The sequence below is a fragment of the Rhineura floridana genome, chromosome 10 (genome assembly GCF_030035675.1).
Source record: "Rhineura floridana isolate rRhiFlo1 chromosome 10, rRhiFlo1.hap2, whole genome shotgun sequence".
Lineage (NCBI taxonomy): Eukaryota > Metazoa > Chordata > Lepidosauria > Squamata > Rhineuridae > Rhineura > Rhineura floridana.
The window spans coordinates 12,967,002-12,988,399 of record NC_084489.1 but is presented as its reverse complement, the minus strand read 5'-3'; the positions used below and the strand labels follow the sequence as shown (position 1 = coordinate 12,988,399).

Genomic DNA, 21,398 nt, shown 5'->3' with positions numbered 1-21,398 from the left:
GCGAGCAACTTTACCCTCAAAGTGCCTTGCAAAGAATTCACAGTGGGCTTCCGAAGGGTCTAAAACTCCATTTCCTGGAGTTGATGTCAACAGACTATATGGAAAAGCTCCACAGGTCGGCTACTTGTGGATGCGATGGAGGCAGAGAAGTGGGCCTTCCTTGTCACCCTCACTGCCACACAGTAGGCACTGTTATGATGTTTTACTTGTGCCCGATCAGCTTCACAGCACGTCTTTTGCCACTTGCGCTCTATCCCTCATCCAGACTGTTTCATTGCCCTTAGCTCACTGGTGTACCAAGGCGCAAACCAGGCTCCACAATGCCGGAGAGGGCACTCAGGGGCAACCATATCAAGAGCCCAATGCACCTCACTGTTCCACAGTGTGACAAGGGCTTCAACAGGGTCACCTGCTCTATCTACTGGGAACTCCCCCAGGGCATTCAGGAATCCAGTGCATTCCATTAATCTGTACATGTAGGTGTATACATGTACAGAGTAGAGCCACTGTTAGGAACTTGGTAATAATAATGATAATAAAATATAATAAAATTCAGATAGCTTGTCCTTGTACAAGACACCCACCCACACCAAAACCTGATGAACTGATGTTTCAAGCTGTTAAGAAATGTAAATTCTTGCATGATTTCATAAATGTTAAAATAGGATCTCTAAAAACCTATGGATTTATTTGGAGATTACTCTTAAAATAATTTAGAAAGCAACGTATTTCTTAATCAAATGTTAAATTTAAGAGAATTGCACAATTAGCTATACATATTTTCCAGGGAAAGTTCCAGCAAGTACCTTTTTTTGTGTAGGAAATTCTCACCAGGACAAAATCTCATTGTAAAACATAAAGAGAGCACAGAACTATTTGCAGAATGTTTGTCTCCATCTCATTACAGACTGAGGTTGCTGGGTGCTTTTGGTCAAACTCTTACTTTTTTGTGTGGATAAATATAAATTGCATTTGGAATGAGTTGGCTGCTTCAGTAGCTTCAAATTTTAAAACTCAAGTTTTGTTGACCTTTTTTCTTAATATTTGCCAGTGCCTAACCTCATCTATCTTATGTGTAGTATCACTAACGTAATGCTGTTACTATGGTGATCGTTTGAACTTGGCCCGTTAAGTAGGTCCATACAGAAGTCGATCCCTTGTGGCAGTTCTTAAGTGCCTTTTCCTATTTCTGTAATGCATTTCCCCCCAATTCTCATAAAATTGTTGAACAATACAAGTGCTCATCTTTTTTCTCCAGCATGTAATGTAACAAATAAATATCCTACCACTCCGTCACCATTGAAGCCAAACTACACAGAGGGCAACATTTCTTCATTTTAGATTTTATACACTTCTGCTATTTTTATACACTTTGTGATTTGGGAAAGCAGTGTCTCTTGTGTGTTTGCTGCAGCATCATTCATTTAGATCAGGGGTGGATAACCCAGAGCATGTGGGCTGACTCTACCCCCTATGCTGCAGGAAGCCCTGCCTGCTCTTTAAGAGAAAAAGCGCTGAGGTGGGTGGAAATGCTGCTATTTACTCTTAAAGAGGCGGCAAAGCAATCTCTTATCATCAGTCGTAGCATTAAACACCACCGGCACTAAGATCAGAGATAAGCTACTATTAAAGAGCAGGCAGAGGACTTATCCCCTATAGTGCTTAGCATTTAAATTGGGAGATAAAAATCTCTTTAGAGAGGATCTCTAAAAGGCTTGGAACTTTCCAGCCATCTCCACCCTGGTGCTGGAATGTAGAGGACTGAAAATACTGTGGACAGAGAGCACATGTGCATGCAGTTTTTAAAAGTGCCTGGTGCATGTGTGTTTGTGGGTGAGAATGTGTGACTACATGTATGTGTGGTGAGTATATTGTCGCTGTGTGTAGTGTGTCTGTGTGTGTATACGTGCTGCTGCTGGCATGTGGCCCGGGGGGGGGCAGGGGTCTGACTGACAACAGACCACTCGGACTGAAAAAGGTTAGCCATCCCTGTTTGGAAATAATGAAGCTTTAGCATTTTTAAAAAGCAGGAGGGAGATCACACACAACACTTCCTGCCTGTGGCAAGGAGTCTGTTAAGGAGAAAGATTGTAACCTAGCCTTCTCCCTGACAGGTTAGCTTTGTATGTGCATGGATTTAAAAAAAAGGGGGGGAGCATTCAGGCATGTGGTTTCCCAGCCTGCTTTCTGAAATGGAATACTCCCAGCTGGCCATTCCTCTGGCTGCATAGATTGGCTCTCTTGTTGCCCATTCTATCATCACCCTTCAGGTAGTATGGCAAGTCACTTTTTGGAATCTCAAGGGAATTTTCCAACTGAATTGCAGCACGCGGCTGGTGAGCTGCACTTGAACAACAGGCCAAACTCTGACTGTGCACCCACGTGCCTTTGGTCACAACCCAAACAGGTTTCTGGATTGCAGCCCATGTGAAGGAAGGGCAAAGAGTGGTGCAAGTCCACCCAACACTTCACTTCAAAAATAGTAACTCATCCCATGAATATAAGCATCCCCAGTGAGGCTCACATCATGTATGCTCATATGAGCATTTCTGTGGATGACTAACATGTTTTAGGTTATGAAGTTACATCCTTATTCTATCCAGTAAAGACTTACAGAAATTCAATTACATTTCAAATAATTATTTCTTATCATTACCCTCTTTGTTTCTAATAATATTTTCTAGAATGTTTCCAGTAACAGAGAATCATAGAATAGTAGAGTTGGAAGGGGCCATCAAGTCCAACCCCCTGCTCAATGCAGGAATCCACCTTAAAGTATACCCGACAAGTGGCTGTCCAGCTGCCAATTGAATGCCTCTAATGCTGGACAGCCTACCACCTCCCTCTGTAATTGGCTCCATTGTCATACTGCTCTAACAGTTAGGAAGTTTTTCCTAACGTTCGGTTGAAATCTGCCTTCCTGTAACTTGGGCAAGGAAAGGAATTATGCTAGAGTCTGAAGAGGCTAACTATGCATTACACATAAATCTGTGTAATGAAAATGTGACAGCTTTTTTGGTTTGTTTTAGATAAAAAGCCTCTTTTGGAGAGGGAAATGTAAATCAGAGTAAATGATGGTAGGGGGTTGTTTCATTCTTTCCCTGAGTAACCTTGTAAGGGGAAAAGCATTTGGAAGTGTGATTTACAGCAGAGCAATAACAGGTAGGGAGAAGGTCAAGCAGCCTCTTCTCTTCTCTTAAGTTGTTTTTTTCCCCTCTAAAAACGGAAAACAATCAGACCATCAGGATTTTTCTTGGAGCTTTGAGTTATGCCCTAAGGCAGCCGCTTGTCCTCACCCAGCTCTAAGTATATTTATGAGGACACATGATTGTGTCCATGACCTATTATGAAGTTCTGTGTAACAATCTTTTAAGGATCCTGCTGTTGTCTCAAAACAAATAATAGCCCCCCCCCCAATCAGACCAGTAGTTTGTCTTACGGTCTAGCCAAGGGGTGACCAGAGATCCTTTATTTTACAGGTGACTTATTTCACAAAGCTAAAGTCACCAAATTCAACTGATGCCCCTTATTACAGTTGTATTAAACTCTTCAAAACAAACACCCTAGCTCCCACAGTTTCTGTTACTTTCAACACTTTAGCTTGAAAACAATTTAGAAATTAGTGCTGGTAGGAGGTGAAAATATTGTTTCCTCAGAAGAGAAGAAAGTTCTACTCTGAAATGCTCAATTACTGAGCAAAATCTCTTCTTTGTCTTCAATCAAACACAATGAAAATGACATGTAACATCATAACATACATAGTTGTTTTTCTGTGCAGTACCCCTACAATGCCACCCAGCTCCCACTCTCTTTTAAAATCTCATTCTTATTTTAAATCTCACACAATCCCTGTGCGTCATTGGCTGGCAGTGGTTAGGGATTGGATGCAGGTCAAGAAGTCAAGTGAGTCTGAGGCTGAGTCCAAAATTTCTGGGCTTTGTTCACATGATGTTACCCTCAACCAGACCACCACCACCCATGCTTTTTGAAGAGTTAACTCGGCTCAGAAAAGAAAACTTCGAAGCCAATCCACTGTTGCCTGGCTGTTGGATGGGGTGCTACTGTTTGCATTATCTTCAGTTAAGATGGCACCAGAAGGATCTATGCAATCTGAGGGAAAGGGGCGGGGAGATCCAGAGTTTGTGTTTGCATGCTTGTAGAGTGGAAAGAAAAGAGGACGTTCTTACTGTTTCCCCACTTCCAGCCAATCACTGAAGACTGGAGAAGGGACCCACATAAGAATATTATGGGGGAGGGAGCATGTGTTTGATGGAGGATGGAGATTTGCTTGTGGGGCCACCTTAAACCTTGCTAAAGCATTGGATCTTGGAATGCCCACATGAAGCAGGGGTTTGGAACTTAAGGACTTCAAGGAGCAATGTTGAATTCACTGTTTGGAGCCAATTCACTTTGAGAAACTGTGGATTCAACTCAGATTGAACTTGGGATCCTGCCTTTATGTGGACCTGCCCCAAGTGGCAAATGATGCAGCCGCACTCCAGAAATGACACTGGGTAGAGTTGAATTTATGAAGGAGTTTTCCAAATGTAGCCAAACATACTGCTTTAAAACAGCCTCTGATGAAAGTGCATCTGAAGTTAAAACACCCAATGTGCTTTTGCACCCACATTCTCAATTTGGAGGGGTGGACTTTTTTCAGCTTGAGGACTGCATTCTTTTCTGGGGGGCCCATGCCGCTGGTGGGTAGGGCCAGAGGCAAAGGTGGATGGAGACCAGTCCAGAGCTCGGAAAAGTTACTTTTTTGAACTACAACTCCCATCAGCCCCAGCCAGCATGCACTGGCTGGGGCTGATGGGAGTTGTACTTCAAAGAAAGTAACTTTTCCGAGCTCTGCCAGTACCCAGTACCCAATGGTGCTGTATTCAAAGAACTGTGAATTGAAGGAAAACAGCCACTAGCCCTATCCCTGAGTTCCAACCCTCTGCAAGGTTGCCAGGTCTTTGAGTTTGAGCTTTCAGAATCTAAGCCTAATTTTCAGGATCCCAGTTCAGGTGTTATAAAAGCGTGTAGGAGGCACAGGCCCAAGCATGCTGGTGCCATTCCCTCCACCCCTGACCTTGCTGCATTGAGAGGCAAGGTCAGAAGAGGCCTTGTAAGCCTGTCTACCTGAATGCACTTACAAGCCTTCCGGGGATCAGGAATCCTACATGATTGGAGCTCCCGATTGTGGGGAGGCTTGTAAACATGCTCAGTCAAACACACTAATAAGCCCCATGCAGACCTCGCTGCTCCATGCAACGAGTTTAGAGTAAAGGGGATAGTTCTGGTGCACACAGCCTCACTGTGCCTACACACAATTTTGCAAGAGGGCTAGGTTCTCCAGGAGAAGTGCTAAACCTTGGGCTCAGGAGCCGGATGCAGGCCATTTTCCACGGAACCATCCTGCCCAGCTTTCTGAAGTTTAAAATACCCTATTTTCCAAACAGGGATGATCCAAGATATTTTGCTGCTGAGTCAGGACAGCAAATGGGGACCCTCTCCCAAGCCAAGGTGCATGGTACTCAAGGCTGGCCAAGTTATTTTGGCACCTGAGGCAGAAAATCCCATAAACGTCTGTCCCTGGGAATAAAAATGCACCAGTGAGCAATCTTATAATTACTAACAATTTGCTGTTTTTTCAGGACACCCGAAGTCAGATGCCTGAGGCAGCTGCCTGACTGCCTAATCTCAGAATTTTTGTCTTTTTCTGAGCGAAAGGAGGACTAAGACGCAGGCACTTAATACAGCATCATAAATGCATTTTGGAAACATGTGAGGGGAAAGGGCAATAATGCAGAGATCAGGGATTTAAAGAACTGTCAATTTCAGTTTCCTCCATTGCTCATTTTTGCACTCTCAACTTCAGTTCACTTTCCTGCAGCAATTTGTGATTTTTAAAAAAAATCCTCATAAATATTCTTCAGTATTTTAGAGCGTACTTCTCCTAATAAACACCTTTTTGTATGTGGGTTTGACTAATGTACACATTTTTGCAATCAATTGTCCCTGATATAATGCATTTTGTATGTTATTTCCACTAATATATTAATTTTCATGCACACTTTCCTGTAATATCATCATCATCATCTTCACCTTCATCATCATTTATTACCTGCCCAAAGGTCCCAGGGAAGGTTAAAAGCAGGGGTGTAGCTGTCTGGGATTACTGGGGGGAGGTGTCTTAGTCCCCTTCCTTTTTTGAGAGCAGAGTCCGAGCAGGGTCCCTCTGTGAGGCGATCAGCATGAAAGGGGAGCATGTTAGCCACTGAAAAGGGTCTTCTAACATGCTTCCTTCTCTCTTCCTGGTGACTGCAGCCAATTAGAGTGAAAGGAGGCGAGTCAGCCACTGAGAAGACTCTTAATGTGAAATTACTGATCTGCTAACTCAAATATGTAACTTGTCCCTTGGGTCCTCCTCCGTGCCTGAGGACTGGAAAGTGGCAAATGTAACGCCAATCTTCAAACAGGGATCCAGAGGGGATCCCGGAAATTACAGGCCAGTTAGCTTAACTTCTGTCCCTGGAAAACTGGTAGAAAGTATTATTAAAGCTAGATTAACTAAGCACATAGAAGAACAAGCCTTGCTGAAGCAGAGCCAGCATGGCTTCTGCAAGGGAAAGTCCTGTCTCAGTAACCTATTAGAATTCTTTGAGAGTGTCAACAAGCATATAGATCGAGGTGATCCAGTGGACAGAGTGTACTTAGACTTTCAAAAAGCGTTTGACAAGGTACCTCACCAAAGGCTTCTGAGGAAGCTTAGCAGTCATGGAATAAGAGGAGAGGTCCTCTTGTGGATAAGGAATTGGTTAAGAAGCAGAAAGCAGAGAGTAGGAATAAACGGACAGTTCTCCCAATGGAGGGCTGTAGAAAGTGGAGTCCCTCAAGGATCGGTATTGGGACCTGTACTTTTCAACTTGTTCATTAATGACCTAGAATTAGGAGTGAGCAGTGAAGTGGCCAAGTTTGCTGACGACACTAAATTGTTCAGGGTTGTTAAAACAAAAAGGGATTGCGTAGAGCTCCAAAAAGACCTCTCCAAACTGAGTGAATGGGCGGAAAAATGGCAAATGCAATTCAATATAAACAAGTGTAAAATTATGCATATTGGAGCAAAAAATCTTAATTTCACATATACGCTCATGGGGTCTGAACTGGCGGTGACCGACCAGGAGAGAGACCTCGGGGTTGTAGTGGACAGCACGATAAAAATGTCGACCCAGTGTGCGGCAGCTGTGAAAAAGGCAAATTCCATGCTAGCAATAATTAGGAAAGGTATTGAAAATAAAACAGCCGATATCATAATGCCGTTGTATAAATCTATGGTGCGGCCGCATTTGGAATACTGTGTACAGTTCTGGTCGCCTCATCTCAAAAAGGATATTCTAGAGTTGGAAAAGGTTCAGAAGAGGGCAACCAGAATGATCAAGGGGATGGAGCGACTCCCTTACGAGGAAAGGTTGCAGCATTTGGGGCTTTTTAGTTTAGAGAAAAGGCGGGTCAGAGGAGACATGACAGAAGTGTATAAAATTATGCATGGCATTGAGAAAGTGGATAGAGAAAAGTTCTTCTCCCTCTCTCATAATACTAGAACTCGTGGACATTCAAAGAAGCTGAATGTTGGAAGATTCAGGACAGACAAAAGGAAGTACTTCTTTACTCAGCGCATAGTTAAACTATGGAATTTGCTCCCACAAGATGCAGTAATGGCCACCAGCTTGGACGGCTTTAAAAGAAGATTAGACAAATTAATGGAGGACAGGGCTATCAATGGCTACTAGCCATGATGGCTGTGCTCTGCCACCCTAGTCAGAGGCAGCATGCTTCTGAAAACCAGTTGCTGGAAGCCTCAGGAGGGGAGGGTGTTCTTGCACTCGGGTCCTGCTTGCGGGCTTCCCCCAGGCACCTGGTTGGCCACTGTGAGAACAGGATGCTGGACTAGATGGGCCACTGGCCTGATCCAGCAGGCTCTTCTTATGTTCTTATGTTCTTAACTGGCAACCACTCTGCATATATGCATTTTTTGCACACCTTGTTTGGAGAACTGGATTGCAAAATTTGGATAAGTGCAAATTTTGAAGGCCACCTGTGTTTCAGCTCTCCTATTGTTTCAGAAAGTTCAAATTTGATAGATTCACCTTTGAACGTGAATTGAACTGAATTTCTCCCCCATTCCTGTCAGAGATCAAGGTCATCAGAAAAGCTTCAAACCTGTCTTTTAAAAATCAACAAGTGCTGTCAGGATTCACTTTTGAGCTTCTTGTGTCTCCCCAGAATCTGGATAGCATGGGAGGGGGAACGGTATGGACTTCAAATTATGGAGGGAAAAGTAGGCAGTCCCTAAATCAGCCTCACCCTGTGCTTTACCCCAATTTTAACCATATCACAACTTTCTGTAACCTTCATAACAGTAGCTAAGGGGACATGGGGCTCCAGCACTCTCTGTACTTTGAGCATGCCTTTTACCAGAGTCACTTGGCAGCTGTACCACACACTGCTCTCCACACTCCCAGAAGGTGGGAGTTGACTTTGAGTTCATAATGACACTATAGCGGCTGTCTTGTTTTCCTTCTAACTCTGTCTTTTTGTATTTTCAATAGATTGTTTTACAGGCCTTATAAATATAATGACTGATATAATTTGGCGCTTCACTGGAGATTTCATGGCCCCTGATCTTGTCTGCCGAATTGTTCGCTATCTGCAGGTACGGGAATAGATAATGTTATCTGAGTTTCTTTATGTACTCACTCCGTAACTTAATGACTTGCCTATTGTGAAAAACCATGCAACACTCCATATCTGGGGAGGGGTGGTGGTATGGGAAGTAGAAAAAAGTGTATTCTACTGATTGAATTTTTTATATTCATTGGTTCATCCTGGTTACATTAATTATATTTGTTCAGAAACATGAATGAGAAAAGCATACAACACCTTTGGCACATATAAGCCATTGTGAAATCATTTCTCATAACATCTTGAACAATCTGAACAAGTTAAAGTTCTTGAATTTAATGTATAATTTACATTAGTGCATTTAGGGGATTATTCCATTTTATTGGTAGAGCATCTGCTTAGCATGCAGAAGGTCCCAGGTTCAGTCCCCCACATCTCCAGGTAGGGCTACGATTCTCCCTGTCTGAAAAGCTGGAGAGCTGCTACCAGTCATTGTAAACAGTACTAAGCTAGATGGACCGATGGTCTGACTCAGTATAAAGCCGCTTTCTATATTCCTAATAGGGATTGCCCAGTGAGCTTCATAGCATCACTGAGCTTCATACAGGAGCCTGTACAGATCTGACACTATCCACTCTTTCCACTTGCACATTCTAATCCAAATCTAAGCAAAGAAAGAACTTCCAAATAGTTATGGCCCCATTCCCTGTAACAAATGTTACAAATGTTCACTTCATTCTTTCTGCTCTAGGTTGTACTGTTATATGCCTCTACCTACGTCCTGGTGTCACTAAGCATAGACAGATATCATGCCATAGTGTATCCAATGAAGTTCTTCCAAGGAGGTAAGAGATTTATGATGCCCCCCATGTTCCAGCCCACCCTTCTGCAGCAACTTCATTTTGGGAGCCAGTAACTTATTATTATTGCTGTGAATGAATGCTCTATCCTCTTTTATTCATTGCTACTTGTGGACGTCCTTGCCATTTTTAAAATGGCTGTGGTGTTGGCCTTTGGCTTTTTACTATCGTTATTACATTCATGCCAGATACTCTACTTAATATTTTCCTTACTTTTTGCTATAGTGAGAAAAAGCCATTAAGAACCCAGAATTTAATAAAGTGGTTGAAAACTATCCCTGGTAGAAAATCTACAACATGGGTAGTGAATGCACTTTTAATTGGTTCAAGTCCTTGAAACTTCAGTCATATCATTTTAAATGCAGAAAGAATTCCATTTATGTCAATGAAATTATTCATCTGGCCGAGGTGCCAGCGGGCAGCCAGGTTGGGCTTTGGCCTGAGGGCCTAGGAGCTCCCAGGTACCCCTCACCACCACTGGCACTGGGCCTGGTCACCTCCTCCCACCACCTGTCTTGGTTGCTGCAGGGCCCACCGGCACTGCTACTGCCACTACCGCTGATACCACCTCCCCCTCTTCCTCAATGCCTCGCTCAACCCTTCAGCAGCTGAGGCTCCAGGTGCTGTGCCACAAGCCCTTACACAGCCACTACTGCCAGAAACGTGTCGGACCCCACTTCTTCTGAAGCAGCCTCCATGGAGCAGGAAACTTCACCTCATGGACACTGCCGTGGCTATGGTGTCTGCAAGGTGAAGTTTCCCATGCCCTAGAGGCCCTGCATGCTTCTGGCAACAGAGGCAATGGCAGCCATGGAAGGGCTTATGGCAGAGCACCCAGAGCCTCCAGCAGCTAAAGGAATGGACAAGGCACTGAGAAGAAGATGGTGGTGGTAGCAGAGCCAGCAGGCCCCTGCAGCAATGAAGACAGGTGGTGGGAGGAGGTGACCAGGCCCGGTGCTGGTGGTGGTGAGAGGTCCACTGTGCCTGAGGGCTCCCAGAAACCTGGGACCAGCGTTGTGATTCTTAGTATTAAAATTTTTTAAATACTGAAGGTGATAGCAGAGTAGATACAGGCGTCCCTAAAAATTGCAAGTGAAATATTGCAGAACAGTGGATGGTTGGCTAACTGGAAGAATGCTACCTGAGTGATTTTAAATCTGGAAACTATGTTCTGCAGACAAAAGCTTAGTGCAGAACGTAATGGTACACTGGACATGGGTTGCTAATGAAAACAGCACCCCCGCATCAAACTTTCCTGAATGTGAACTCTGACTCTGTGTTGTGACACCACATTATTGACTGTGTTGCAGCAGCCAATAATCTTTATTTATTTATTGAGTACAGTTTTATTCTGCCATTCTCCAAGGAGCTTAGAGTATCATTCTGGGCTCCTTCTGGGAGAAAGGGTGGCATATAAATTTAATAAATAAATACATACGTACATAGATCTTCCCTCTCTTCCTTTCGTGTGGAGCAAGTAAGGCAAGTAAATGCATATTTGTGATAATGTCCCACGATGATGCTATATGTTATGGTAAAGGAGTTATCATTGGGATTTTATTGTCTGCAAAACATTGGGATTGAGGGTGGAGATCATTCTTTGAGATAATTAAGGGCTCCTTGCATTCTTAAACCTTCTGGTAGCCAGAAAATAACAATGCCTTTGTAACATATACTAGGGTTGCCAGATGTCCGGTTTTCAGCCAGATACTCTGGCTTATGGGAGTCCTCTCCGGGTCTCTGGGTGACCTACCTTAATCTCCTGACTCTCCGCTTTAATAATAAAAAAATAAGTATCTAGTTGGTCTGGTTCACAAGATATCGACTAAAACATCAGGCACTGCGCCCCACAACTTCCGTGAAATTATCTCTTAGCTGGCTGCTCTAACCCTGTCCTTTCACATTTGTAGCCAATAAGTGAAGTCAGGGTTGTGATTTCTTGACCTCCAGGCAGTGCCTAGACCTCACTGCAACACCAGAAAATGGTTGGTTCCCCCCGTTTTTTCTGTTTATCTGAAAATGTCATAAATTGTGTAAGTATATAGCTTTCAGGGTTTTTTTTCTCTTGTGTGCAGGAGTCAAACCCTGGGCTATTGAAGAGGGCAGTGTTTTGAACACCTTTCCAATATGAAGCTTTAATCAAATATTCGCTTCCCATTGAATTCAATAGGACTTATTTTTGAGTAGACATGGTTAGGATTGTGCTGTAAATTAATGGGACTTTGAAGTGAACATAGCAAAGAATTGTGTTTCTGTTGTAAATCTTTCTCTCCCCCTCCAATCCTATTTTTTTAAGCAATTAGGCAGGGCTTACTCAGGTATCACAGTTTTTATTGTGTAAGAAATGAATGCTGGTTTTTTAAAAATGTTCTGCAATGACCAACTGGTTTAACAATAAAGTATTATATGAGCTGTATGTATCTTTACATCTCCAGTGTGTGCGTATGTATATGGAGTCTTTCCAACAACCCTATGAGGTAAGTTTGGTGATTGGAAGCCAAGGCGGCTCACAATAAGAAATAAAATGTAAAGGTGTCCCCGCACTTGTAGTGCGAGTCATTTCTGACTCTTAGGGTGACATCTTGCGACGTTTACTAGGCAGACCGTATATATGGGGTGGGATTGTCAGTTCTGTCCCCGGCCTTTCTTTACCCCCCAGCATATGCTGGGTACTCATTTTACCGACCATGGATGGATGGAAAGCTGAGTGGACCTCGACCCCTTTTACTGGAGATTCGACTTCCTCCTTTCATTGGAATTGAACTCCGGCCGTGAGCAGAGCTTTGGCTGTGTTACCGCCGCTTACCACTCTGCGCCATGGAGGATCTTACAATAAGAAATAAAACCCCTTAAAATCCAGTAACCATAAAACAAGTATAAACAGTTGCAAAACAGCTTAAAGTGGCATGATTTTGAATTTTGTGTTGGGTGAATGAAATTATTTATTTATTTATTTATTTATTTATTTATTTATTTATTTATTTATTTATTATTTGATTTATATCCCTCCCTTCCACCCAGTAGGAGCCCAAGGTGGCAAACAAAAGCACTAAAAACACTTTAAAACATCATAAAAGCAGACTTTAAAATATATTAAAACAAAACATCTTTAAAAACATTTTAAAAGCTTTAAAAGCATCTTAAAAAAAAAGGTTTAAAAACATATTAAAAAGCAATTCCAACACAGACACAGACTGGAGTAAGGTCTCAACTTAAAAGGCTTGTTAAAAAAAACCTTATCTCTTGAGGTTGCAGTTCTCTGCACACTTCCCTGTTTGAGTAAGCCCCATTGAATACATTGGGACTTGCTTCTGAGTAAACAAACAAAGGATTGCACTGTAAATATCTTTAAAGGTTGTGTAAATAATAAACATATATGATAGTCATGCTTATATAAATATTTCTTCATACTGTGTCCCAATAAGTATTTAATTTCACACTATGGTTGTAGATTATTTCTTCTACATTTGTTTTCATCCTGAGGGGCAGATAGGCTGCAAGATGGTGAGTAGCCCATGGTCACCAAGTACACTTTATAGCTCATTTCCATTTTGAAAAATTAATTAAAACGCTTTACATACAGGCAAAGTTTATTTAAGTAGATCCACACAATACATTTAAAGCACATCCAGCTCACATTTAAAGCACATGACTTCCCCTAAAGAATCCTGGTAAGAGTAGTTTCCCCCTCACAGTTATAGTTCTCACCACCCTTAACAAACTACAGTTCCCATGATTCTGTGGTATGATTCATGTGCTTCAAATGTGTGTTGAATGTGCTTTAAATGAATGGCGTGGATTTGCCCTAGGTATGATGTGCATTCAAGAGTGAAGTGAAAAGAACGATTTTAAAGATACTTTTTTTTAACCGGGGGGGGTTGTTGTTGCTCCCTGGTAGGGAGCTCAGCTCAATCCCCTTAAACCCATTGATGATGCACCTTGTTGGTTGTATGACAGTTTGTTTCTTGCCCCAATTATAGTAAAAGAGAATTCACATATTTGGAAGCGTGACTTGCAATTGTTGTTCCCAAGCTGCTGCCTGTGAAGGTAGACCAAACCATGTGTATTTTCTCTCTATCAATTATTACTCACTGGAATTGGGTTGGCTGTCGAAGTGAATTTATAGCAGCCCACAGGGTAGACAGGAAAGGGTAAAGAATCTTCTTAGTCTTACTAATTTCTCAGACCTCTTTCTGAAGTGAAAGGTTGAATCTGTGAAGAAAATTGGAGCAACCATGTTAAAAGATAGGGGCAGGGCATTCCAGGCAGGGGGTTGCCAACCCTGCTTGGATATGGATGTCTTTGCAGAGGATTCCTAGTCAAGCTTTATCAACAGCACAATCCAAACTATATCTACTCAGAAGTAAATCCTGTTGAATTCTATGGGGCTTAGAGCATAAAATGCATATATTAATTAAAGTAATATACAAAAATACAGTATATTAGCAGAATTGCTTACAAAATGTGTATAATAGACACAATTGCACACAAAATGTGTATAGTAGGTAGAAAGTGTGCTAAAATGCTGCCAAATGTTCATGGGGACTTTTTTAAAAAATTGCAAACTCATGAGGAAACTTAGTTTAAAACCAAGAACCAAAATTAGATGTTTGAGAAAGTGACAGATTCATCCATCCGTAAGTGGAATCTAAAACTGAGATCATAGAATAGTAGAGTTGGAAGGGGCCTATAAGGCCATCAAGTCCAACCCCCTGCTCAATGCAGGAATCCAAATCAAAGCATTCCCGACAGATGGCTGTCAGGCTGCCTCTTGAATGCCTCCAGTGTCGGACAGCCCACTACCTCTCTAGGTAATTGATTCCATTGTCATATGGCTCTAACAGTTAGGAAGTTTTTCCTGATGTCCAATTGAAATCTGGCCTCCTGCAACTTGAGCCCATTATTCCGTGTCCTGCACTCTGGGACAATCAAGAAGAGATCCCGGCCCTCCTCTATGTGACAACCTTTCATGTACTTAAAGAGTGCTATCATATCTCCCCTCACTCTTCTCTTTTCCAGGCTAAACATGCCTAGCTCTTTCAGTCTCTCCTCATAGGGCTTGGTTTCCAGTCCCCTGATCATCCTTGTTGCCAGGGGCGTCACTACCGGGGTGCGGAGGGTGCGGCCCACACCCGGGTGTCACCATGAGGGGGGTGACACCCAGAGCCGCCCTGCACTGTTGCCCGGCAAGGCTTCTCCAACTCCTCCTTGGAGACGGGCGGGCGACACCGGGAGCAGCATCGGCAGGGTGAGGGAGGCGTGCCGGCATTCCCAGGCCTTCTCTGGCTGGGTGCCCCTCCGGCGCGCACCCTCCCAGGGGCATGGATGGGGTGGCTGGCCTCGAGGGCACACGCATGCACGCGCACACGCGAGCCCAGCCACTTCGTCCATGCGCCTGGGAGGGCGTGCACCAGAGGTCCACACACCCCCATACTCCCGCTAGTGACACCACTGCTTGTTGCCCTCCTCTGAACCTGTTCCAGTTTGTCTGCATCCTTCTTGAAGTGAGGAGACCAGAACTGGACGTAGTATTCAAGATGAGGCCTAACCAGTCCTGAATAGAGGGGAACTAATCCTTCACGCGATCTGGAAACTATACTTCTGTTAATGCAGCCTAATATAGCATTTGCCTTTTTTGCAGCCACATCACACTGTTGGCTCATATTCAGCTTATGATCAATGACAACTCCAAGATCCTTCTCACATGTCGTATTGCTGAGCCAAGTATCCTCCATCTTATAACTGTGCATTTAGTTTCTTTTTTCTTAGTGTAGAACTTTGCATTTATCCCTGTTGAATTTCATTCTGTTGTTTTCGGCCTAATCCTCCAGCCTATCAAGGTCCCTTTGAATTTTGTTTCTATCTTCCCATGCTTATATAAATATTTCTTCATTTATCATATTTTTGGTTTTTGGTTAGGAATCCTGACTGGCTGTGAGATGCTGGGTTTTCTGCCTGTCAAAGTGAGTCCATGGCAGCCCACAGGGTAGTCAGAAATTGGTAGAAAATCTTCTTACTCGTACTCATTTCTCAAACCTCTTTCTGAAGTGGAGGGTCAAGTGTATAAAGAAGTATGGAACAACCATGTTAAAAGGCAGGGACAGGGCATTCCAGGCAGGGGGTTGCCAACCGTGCTTGGATATGGATATCATTACAGAACATTCCAAACTATATCTACTCAGAAGTAAGTCCTATTAAGTTCTATAGGGCTTTAAAAATGGAAATGGGCTGCCTTCAAGTCAATTCCATCTTATGGCGATGCTATGAATAGGGTTTTCATGGTATGCAGTATTCAGAGGGAGTTTTCCATTGCCGTCCTCTGAGGCTGAGAGGCAGTGACTGGCCCAAGGTCTCTCAGTGAGCTTCATGGCTGTGTGGGGATTCAAACTCTTGTCTCCCAGGTCGTATTCCAGCACCTTAACCACTACACCACACTGGCTCAGTCCCTTACTAAGTATGTTTAGAATTGCAGCCTTCAGGGGCATCCATCTTTGCTCCTGAGTGTTCCCATCTGACATCTCCACAACACTAGGCTCCCTTTTTCCTACAATGGCCTTCTGGTGACTGGCCAGTCCTGAGGGCACTTAAGCCCTTCTTACCAGAAGCAGGCATGCTAGATTAAATGTTCTCTACCCACATTCCCTGAACAGGTGAGAAGGAATGATTCCATCACTTCAGTAGGACCTGAGAACACCATCTTTTAGCTAATTTCCAATCAGAGAAATCATTTTGTTTGAGTTGTATGCTCCAAGCAACTATGGTTGGTGCTTAATGTATCATACTTAATGACATCACTAGGGACTGCCCCTGAAATCTCAGTGTTGGGATGCTTCTGACCTGTCAACCCTAGCCCCATAAATTATTTTCTCCTAGGTCCTTGTTAACTCTAGAGCTGCGTCTGCACTGTGTGAAGAAGTATTTTGTCTCTTATCTTCCAACATATTATCCTTTCCAAATGCATTTGAGTGAGCCCCAGCATTGCTCAGGAATGCCATATGCTGATGATAGGGCTTGGCAGAGCTCTCTCCCAGCCATGCTACCCAAAATCATTTTAATTGGGATTACCAGGGATCTCTTGCCACAGCATTGTGCCCCCTCTTCTACAAAAACAAAGGAACAAACAAAGGTTTGTTAGGGCTTTTGGTTTGGTTTTGGTGTTTTCCTTTGTCTTAACTAAGCTCTCACTTAGAACGGAATTAATCCCAGCTGTTGTGCTGACCTTTCTTTATCTGAAATCTAAAAAACACCTCATTGAAATCATGAGCATGTTTAGAACTGCAGTGTTTGACATAGCTCTCAATTATCCTTCACAATAACACATTTGGTAAACCATCCCTAACTGTTTTAATCCTAAAATTGAACACAGGCAGTCACTCTTATTTCATAGAATGTGACCAACTAAGTTTCTCGCTCCGCACTGTGGATAACTCTTGCCTCTTCCTCGCTCCTCTATATTTTGCTCAACATCCAGGTTGGTCCTTTAAAGAAGCTGCATATGTAATAAAGAGACCTTGCTCTTGTTTCTTGAACAGAAAGGCAAGCAAAAATTCTCATTGTGGTTGCCTGGGGCCTCTCCTTCCTGTTTTCAATTCCAACACTGATCATATTCGGGAAGCAGCAACTGTCCAATGGGGAAGTACAATGCTGGGCTGCCTGGCCAGATGACTCTTACTGGATTCCCTACATGACCACGGTTGCCTTCCTGGTATATTTTATTCCTCTGATTATTATCAGGTAAGAATCTTATGCTAATAATACACTTGCCTCACTCCAGATATGGGCTTGGGTTACATATCCATGTGAGCTTCCTCATGGAAGGAGCCAATCTGCATGTGCAAAGGAACAAGTGCTCATATTGGCTCCTTCCACTGAAATAAGTGGTGAAGCCACAGTTGGCAAAGGAGCTCTATGCACACGTGGAAACTCAGGTACCCCCAGACATCTGGATCTCACAAATGTTTTGGTAGCCATGCAGTTAGTTGCACAGTTGGTCTATTTTTATGAATAACATATTAATAAATGTATATAGAAGTTTATTTTATGTATAAAGGAAAATATAGATGGATGCCATTTTATGAAGGCTTTTATTAATTTAAGTATATTTAGTTTCTTTGTTCAATACTTTATTTATTTATTTATTTATTAAATTTCTATACCGCCCCATAGCCGAAGCTCTCTGGGCGGTTCACAACAGTAAAACTTCAATATACAATAAGCACAAAGAAAACTTTAAACATACTAAACTACAAAAATACTGGTATACTAAATGCTGAATTAAAATGTTAAAAAGTTAAAACATAGATGTTAAAATGTTAAAATGCCTGGGAGAAGAGGAAGGTTTTAACCTAGCGCCGAAAAGATAGTAATGTTGGCGCCAGGCGTACCTCAACAGGGAGATCGTTCCACAGTTCGGGGGCCACCACTGAGAAGGCCCTTTTTCTTGTTGCCATCCTCCGAGCTTCCCTCTGAGTAGGCACCCGGAGGAGGGCCTTCGATGTTGAACGAAGTGTCCGGGTAGGTTCATATCGGGAGAGGCGTTCCAACAGGTATTGTGGTCCCAAGCCGTGTAAGGCTTTATAGGTTAAAACCAGCACCTTGAATCTAGCCCGGATTGTTGCCCAGCAGTATGCCTCAGTCACCCAATAGCTGCAAAATTTGTTGTATGAACAAAAATAAATTCTTCAGCAAAATTACTCTCAGGTTTGACAACTATCTCGTACTACTGGGCCATAATTCTTTGGACAGAGGGGTTTTTAAGTGCACTTTTCCTGGCATTTTCATTCCAAGGCATTAATAAGCACATCTCCACCACAGGTCAGGAAGGACGATTCTCTCATGTGAGGATACACATGTACTTATAGACTGGTAATAATGCCATCAGCTGTTGTCGCCATTTTTCAAAAGGAATGAGGAAAAATTCAGCAACAAAGTTTATGTAGATCTCAGGTTGGACAGATTTTTAGGACCACCTCCATACTTTATACAGCATTTGTGTTTGTTGTGGGTACATGATACACCAGTGCTTACTGCAACAAATCCATAAACCAGAGCTGTGATGGACAAATTCAAGTGCAGCTCAACAACTATGTCTAGTGACCCATTGGAGACTCAATAAATGGCTTCTTTTTTGCAAACAATAAATTTTACTGCTTGAAAATGTATATTGTGTTGATTTTGGCTTGGTGATTTGCAGGTACAGCTGATACATATTGTGTGAATAACAGACACACTTCCTGTAACAAAGTATGTCAGTAACAAAGTGTGTCAATACTTGGTAATTGGTGTATGTCTCTGAACACCAATTACTGGGAACCATAGGTGGGAGGAGTACTGTTGTGATCAGGTCCTTCTTTCAGGCTTCCCATAGGCATCTAGTTGGCCACTATGAGAATAGGATGCTGAACTAGATGGGCCACTGGCTTGATCCAGCAAGCTCTGTCTCATGTTTTTATGTTAACATCATAGTGCACATGCCTAGGAGCCCAGACTGGGCTGTGAACTCCAGAAGTATAGTATCTTTCACTTAAGTTTTAGATGTATGCCAAGTGCCCATGACAATCAATGGCTATAGATTGTGTGTGGAGCAGCTCCCATCAGGCAGGCGTATTCGTAATCCTTTCTGGCACCCACTTAAAACTTTTTCTGTTTAGGCAAGCCTTTCCAAACACATAGCTGTTGACACGTTTTAATCTTTTTAGTTAGTAGCTGTTTTAATTGTGTTTTCATTACTTGTTTTTAACTGCATTATTGGCAACTTTAATGTTTTTGTACACCTCTTTACATTCAAGCAGTATATAAATTTTGTTAAATAAAATAAAATAAAATAAAAGGGAGCATACCAAATTGTTCATAGTGCCCAAAAGAGCAAAGTGTACACAACGTTCTCTGCTGATTTTTATTTCTCCTAGAAAATTCTTGCTTTTCCCCCACACAGCCATTCTTTGAAATCTTAACTGCATCAAATGTGGAAGGTTCTGTTCCACCTTCAGAAGTTGTTCCAATATTATCGGATCCTGAATAGATAATCCATTGAAGGTGTCCTCAGATACCCCCATTGGTGTCCTCCAATGCCCTCTGTTCATTCCAGTTTTTAATTTGAGGGCTTTTTTGCCTTTCGCTGGGGTCGAAGGTTGCCATTTTTTAATGGGATGTTGCCTGCTTTTTTGTATGTATTTAATTTTTGTGGGTTTTTATGCGGGGCGGTGTAGGTTATTTGTCTGTTGCTTGTGGGATGGGGAGATTGTGCTTCCTTATGTGACTGAGGTGGCCACAGGTAGGGTTTTTTTTGTTGTTTGTTTTTTTCTGCCAAATACTTTTAACAGCTTTTTGCACAACAGCACAGGGCTCCTTGTGACTGTGGAACAGCACAAAGAGCCCTGCTCTTTGCACTGTTTTCTAAAATTTTAAGAGCAAAATTTCATACTTTGCTCTAGACAATCATATACAGTAGAGCCCCACTTATATGGCAGGTTAGGGACCAGGCCCCCGCCATAAAGCGGAAATCACTGTAAAGCGGAACCCATTGACTATAATGGGCCACGTCGCACAAAAATGTTGCAAAAATGTCACAAAATGCTGTAAAATCACAAAATCGGCTTTAAAACGGGGTATTTCCCTGAATTGAAAGCCACCGCATCAGCGGAATGCCGCAAAATGGAACGCCGGTAAGCAGGGCCCTACTGTATGTTGGTATGCTTCCTTGGCCATATTTATAGGACTTATTTACATGGGATAATGTATGTACTCAAGTCCTATTCAGGCATTCTGAATGGGGCTTAGATAAGTACTTGAAGAGAGGATAGAGTGCACTAGCTCCCCCTGTCCCCATGGTCCTGTGTGCTTTCAAGGGCAACTGAAGTGGGGAAGCCTCCTGTACTTGTAGAGGCTCCCGCACATTTTGGAACCCTGGAAAATCAAAGTTCTAAAACACATGGGGAGCCTCCTTGGACATATAAGGCTTCCGAGTTTCAACTCTCATTTTTCAATGTGTGAAAGGCAATTGAAATGGTAAAGAGGGAAGCAGAGCTAGTGTGTTCCTCCTCCCTGCTTGTCCCCCCTCCCACTTCTCATGTGTTTACTTGAACCAGGATTTCTTTTCATATTTGCTGTGATAACCTGAAGCCATTGATCCTTAGAATGGCAAACACATTAGTGAAGAGCAATTAAAGTCCTGGCAAGAGGGGCTGTCAGCTTTTGAATGAAGCACTGGAAATACTTGTGTTTACGGTCTAGGCCTGGAAACCAAATGCATCACTTTTCAAGGTTATTTTTTATTTTGTTGTATGCCACTCTGAGAGCAATAAAGGTGAAAAACAGCATATATGTGGAAATAAATAAATGGAAATAATCAAAAATTCATTTTTGAAACCTACTTCCTCCACATCCTACAAACAATACAGAGTCAAAGTGAAAGACACTAGCCTTCTATGAAGGGCAGAACCGTCTATTTAACAAGCTAACCTACCAAGAGAATGCAAAGAAATGCAAAGTACAATTATCTCTAGCTTCACAATACATAGAACTAATATATTCAAGTGGTATCATATTCCAGGAAGTTTGAGCACATGTACTCATTATACATTTCCAGTTTGAAATCCTACTCAAGCTTGTCTATTAAGGTTAATAGGATTTGATCACTTGTTCAAACAGAAACTCATGCTTATATACTTTCCTGAAGTGGGACGTTTTGTGAAATCAGTTCTTCAATTATTACTGATTACTGAAATCAGTTATATACACACAGAGAGATAAATAATCACTATAACTGAAACAGAAATACAAAACATTTCACCATAGTAGAGAAGATGATATCTAGGTGCAAATTGTTGTTGGGCAATTTCAAGTTCCCTGCTCTCCTTTCTTACGGTT

The 21,398-nt window shown here is 42.5% G+C and overlaps 1 protein-coding gene across 1 annotated transcript in view; it reads left to right on the top strand.

The window, feature by feature from the left end:
* The first annotated feature begins 1,820 nt into the window (after positions 1-1,820).
* NPSR1 (neuropeptide S receptor 1) overlaps positions 1,821-21,398 on the top strand; it is a 41,011-nt gene continuing 21,433 nt past the window's right edge. Inside the window, exons 1-4 of the mRNA XM_061586216.1 lie at positions 1,821-1,862; positions 8,598-8,701; positions 9,422-9,515; positions 17,063-17,264. Coding sequence (XP_061442200.1) covers positions 1,856-1,862; positions 8,598-8,701; positions 9,422-9,515; positions 17,063-17,264 — 407 coding nt within the window. The 5' untranslated portion in view covers positions 1,821-1,855. The remainder of the gene's footprint in view (positions 1,863-8,597; positions 8,702-9,421; positions 9,516-17,062; positions 17,265-21,398) is intronic.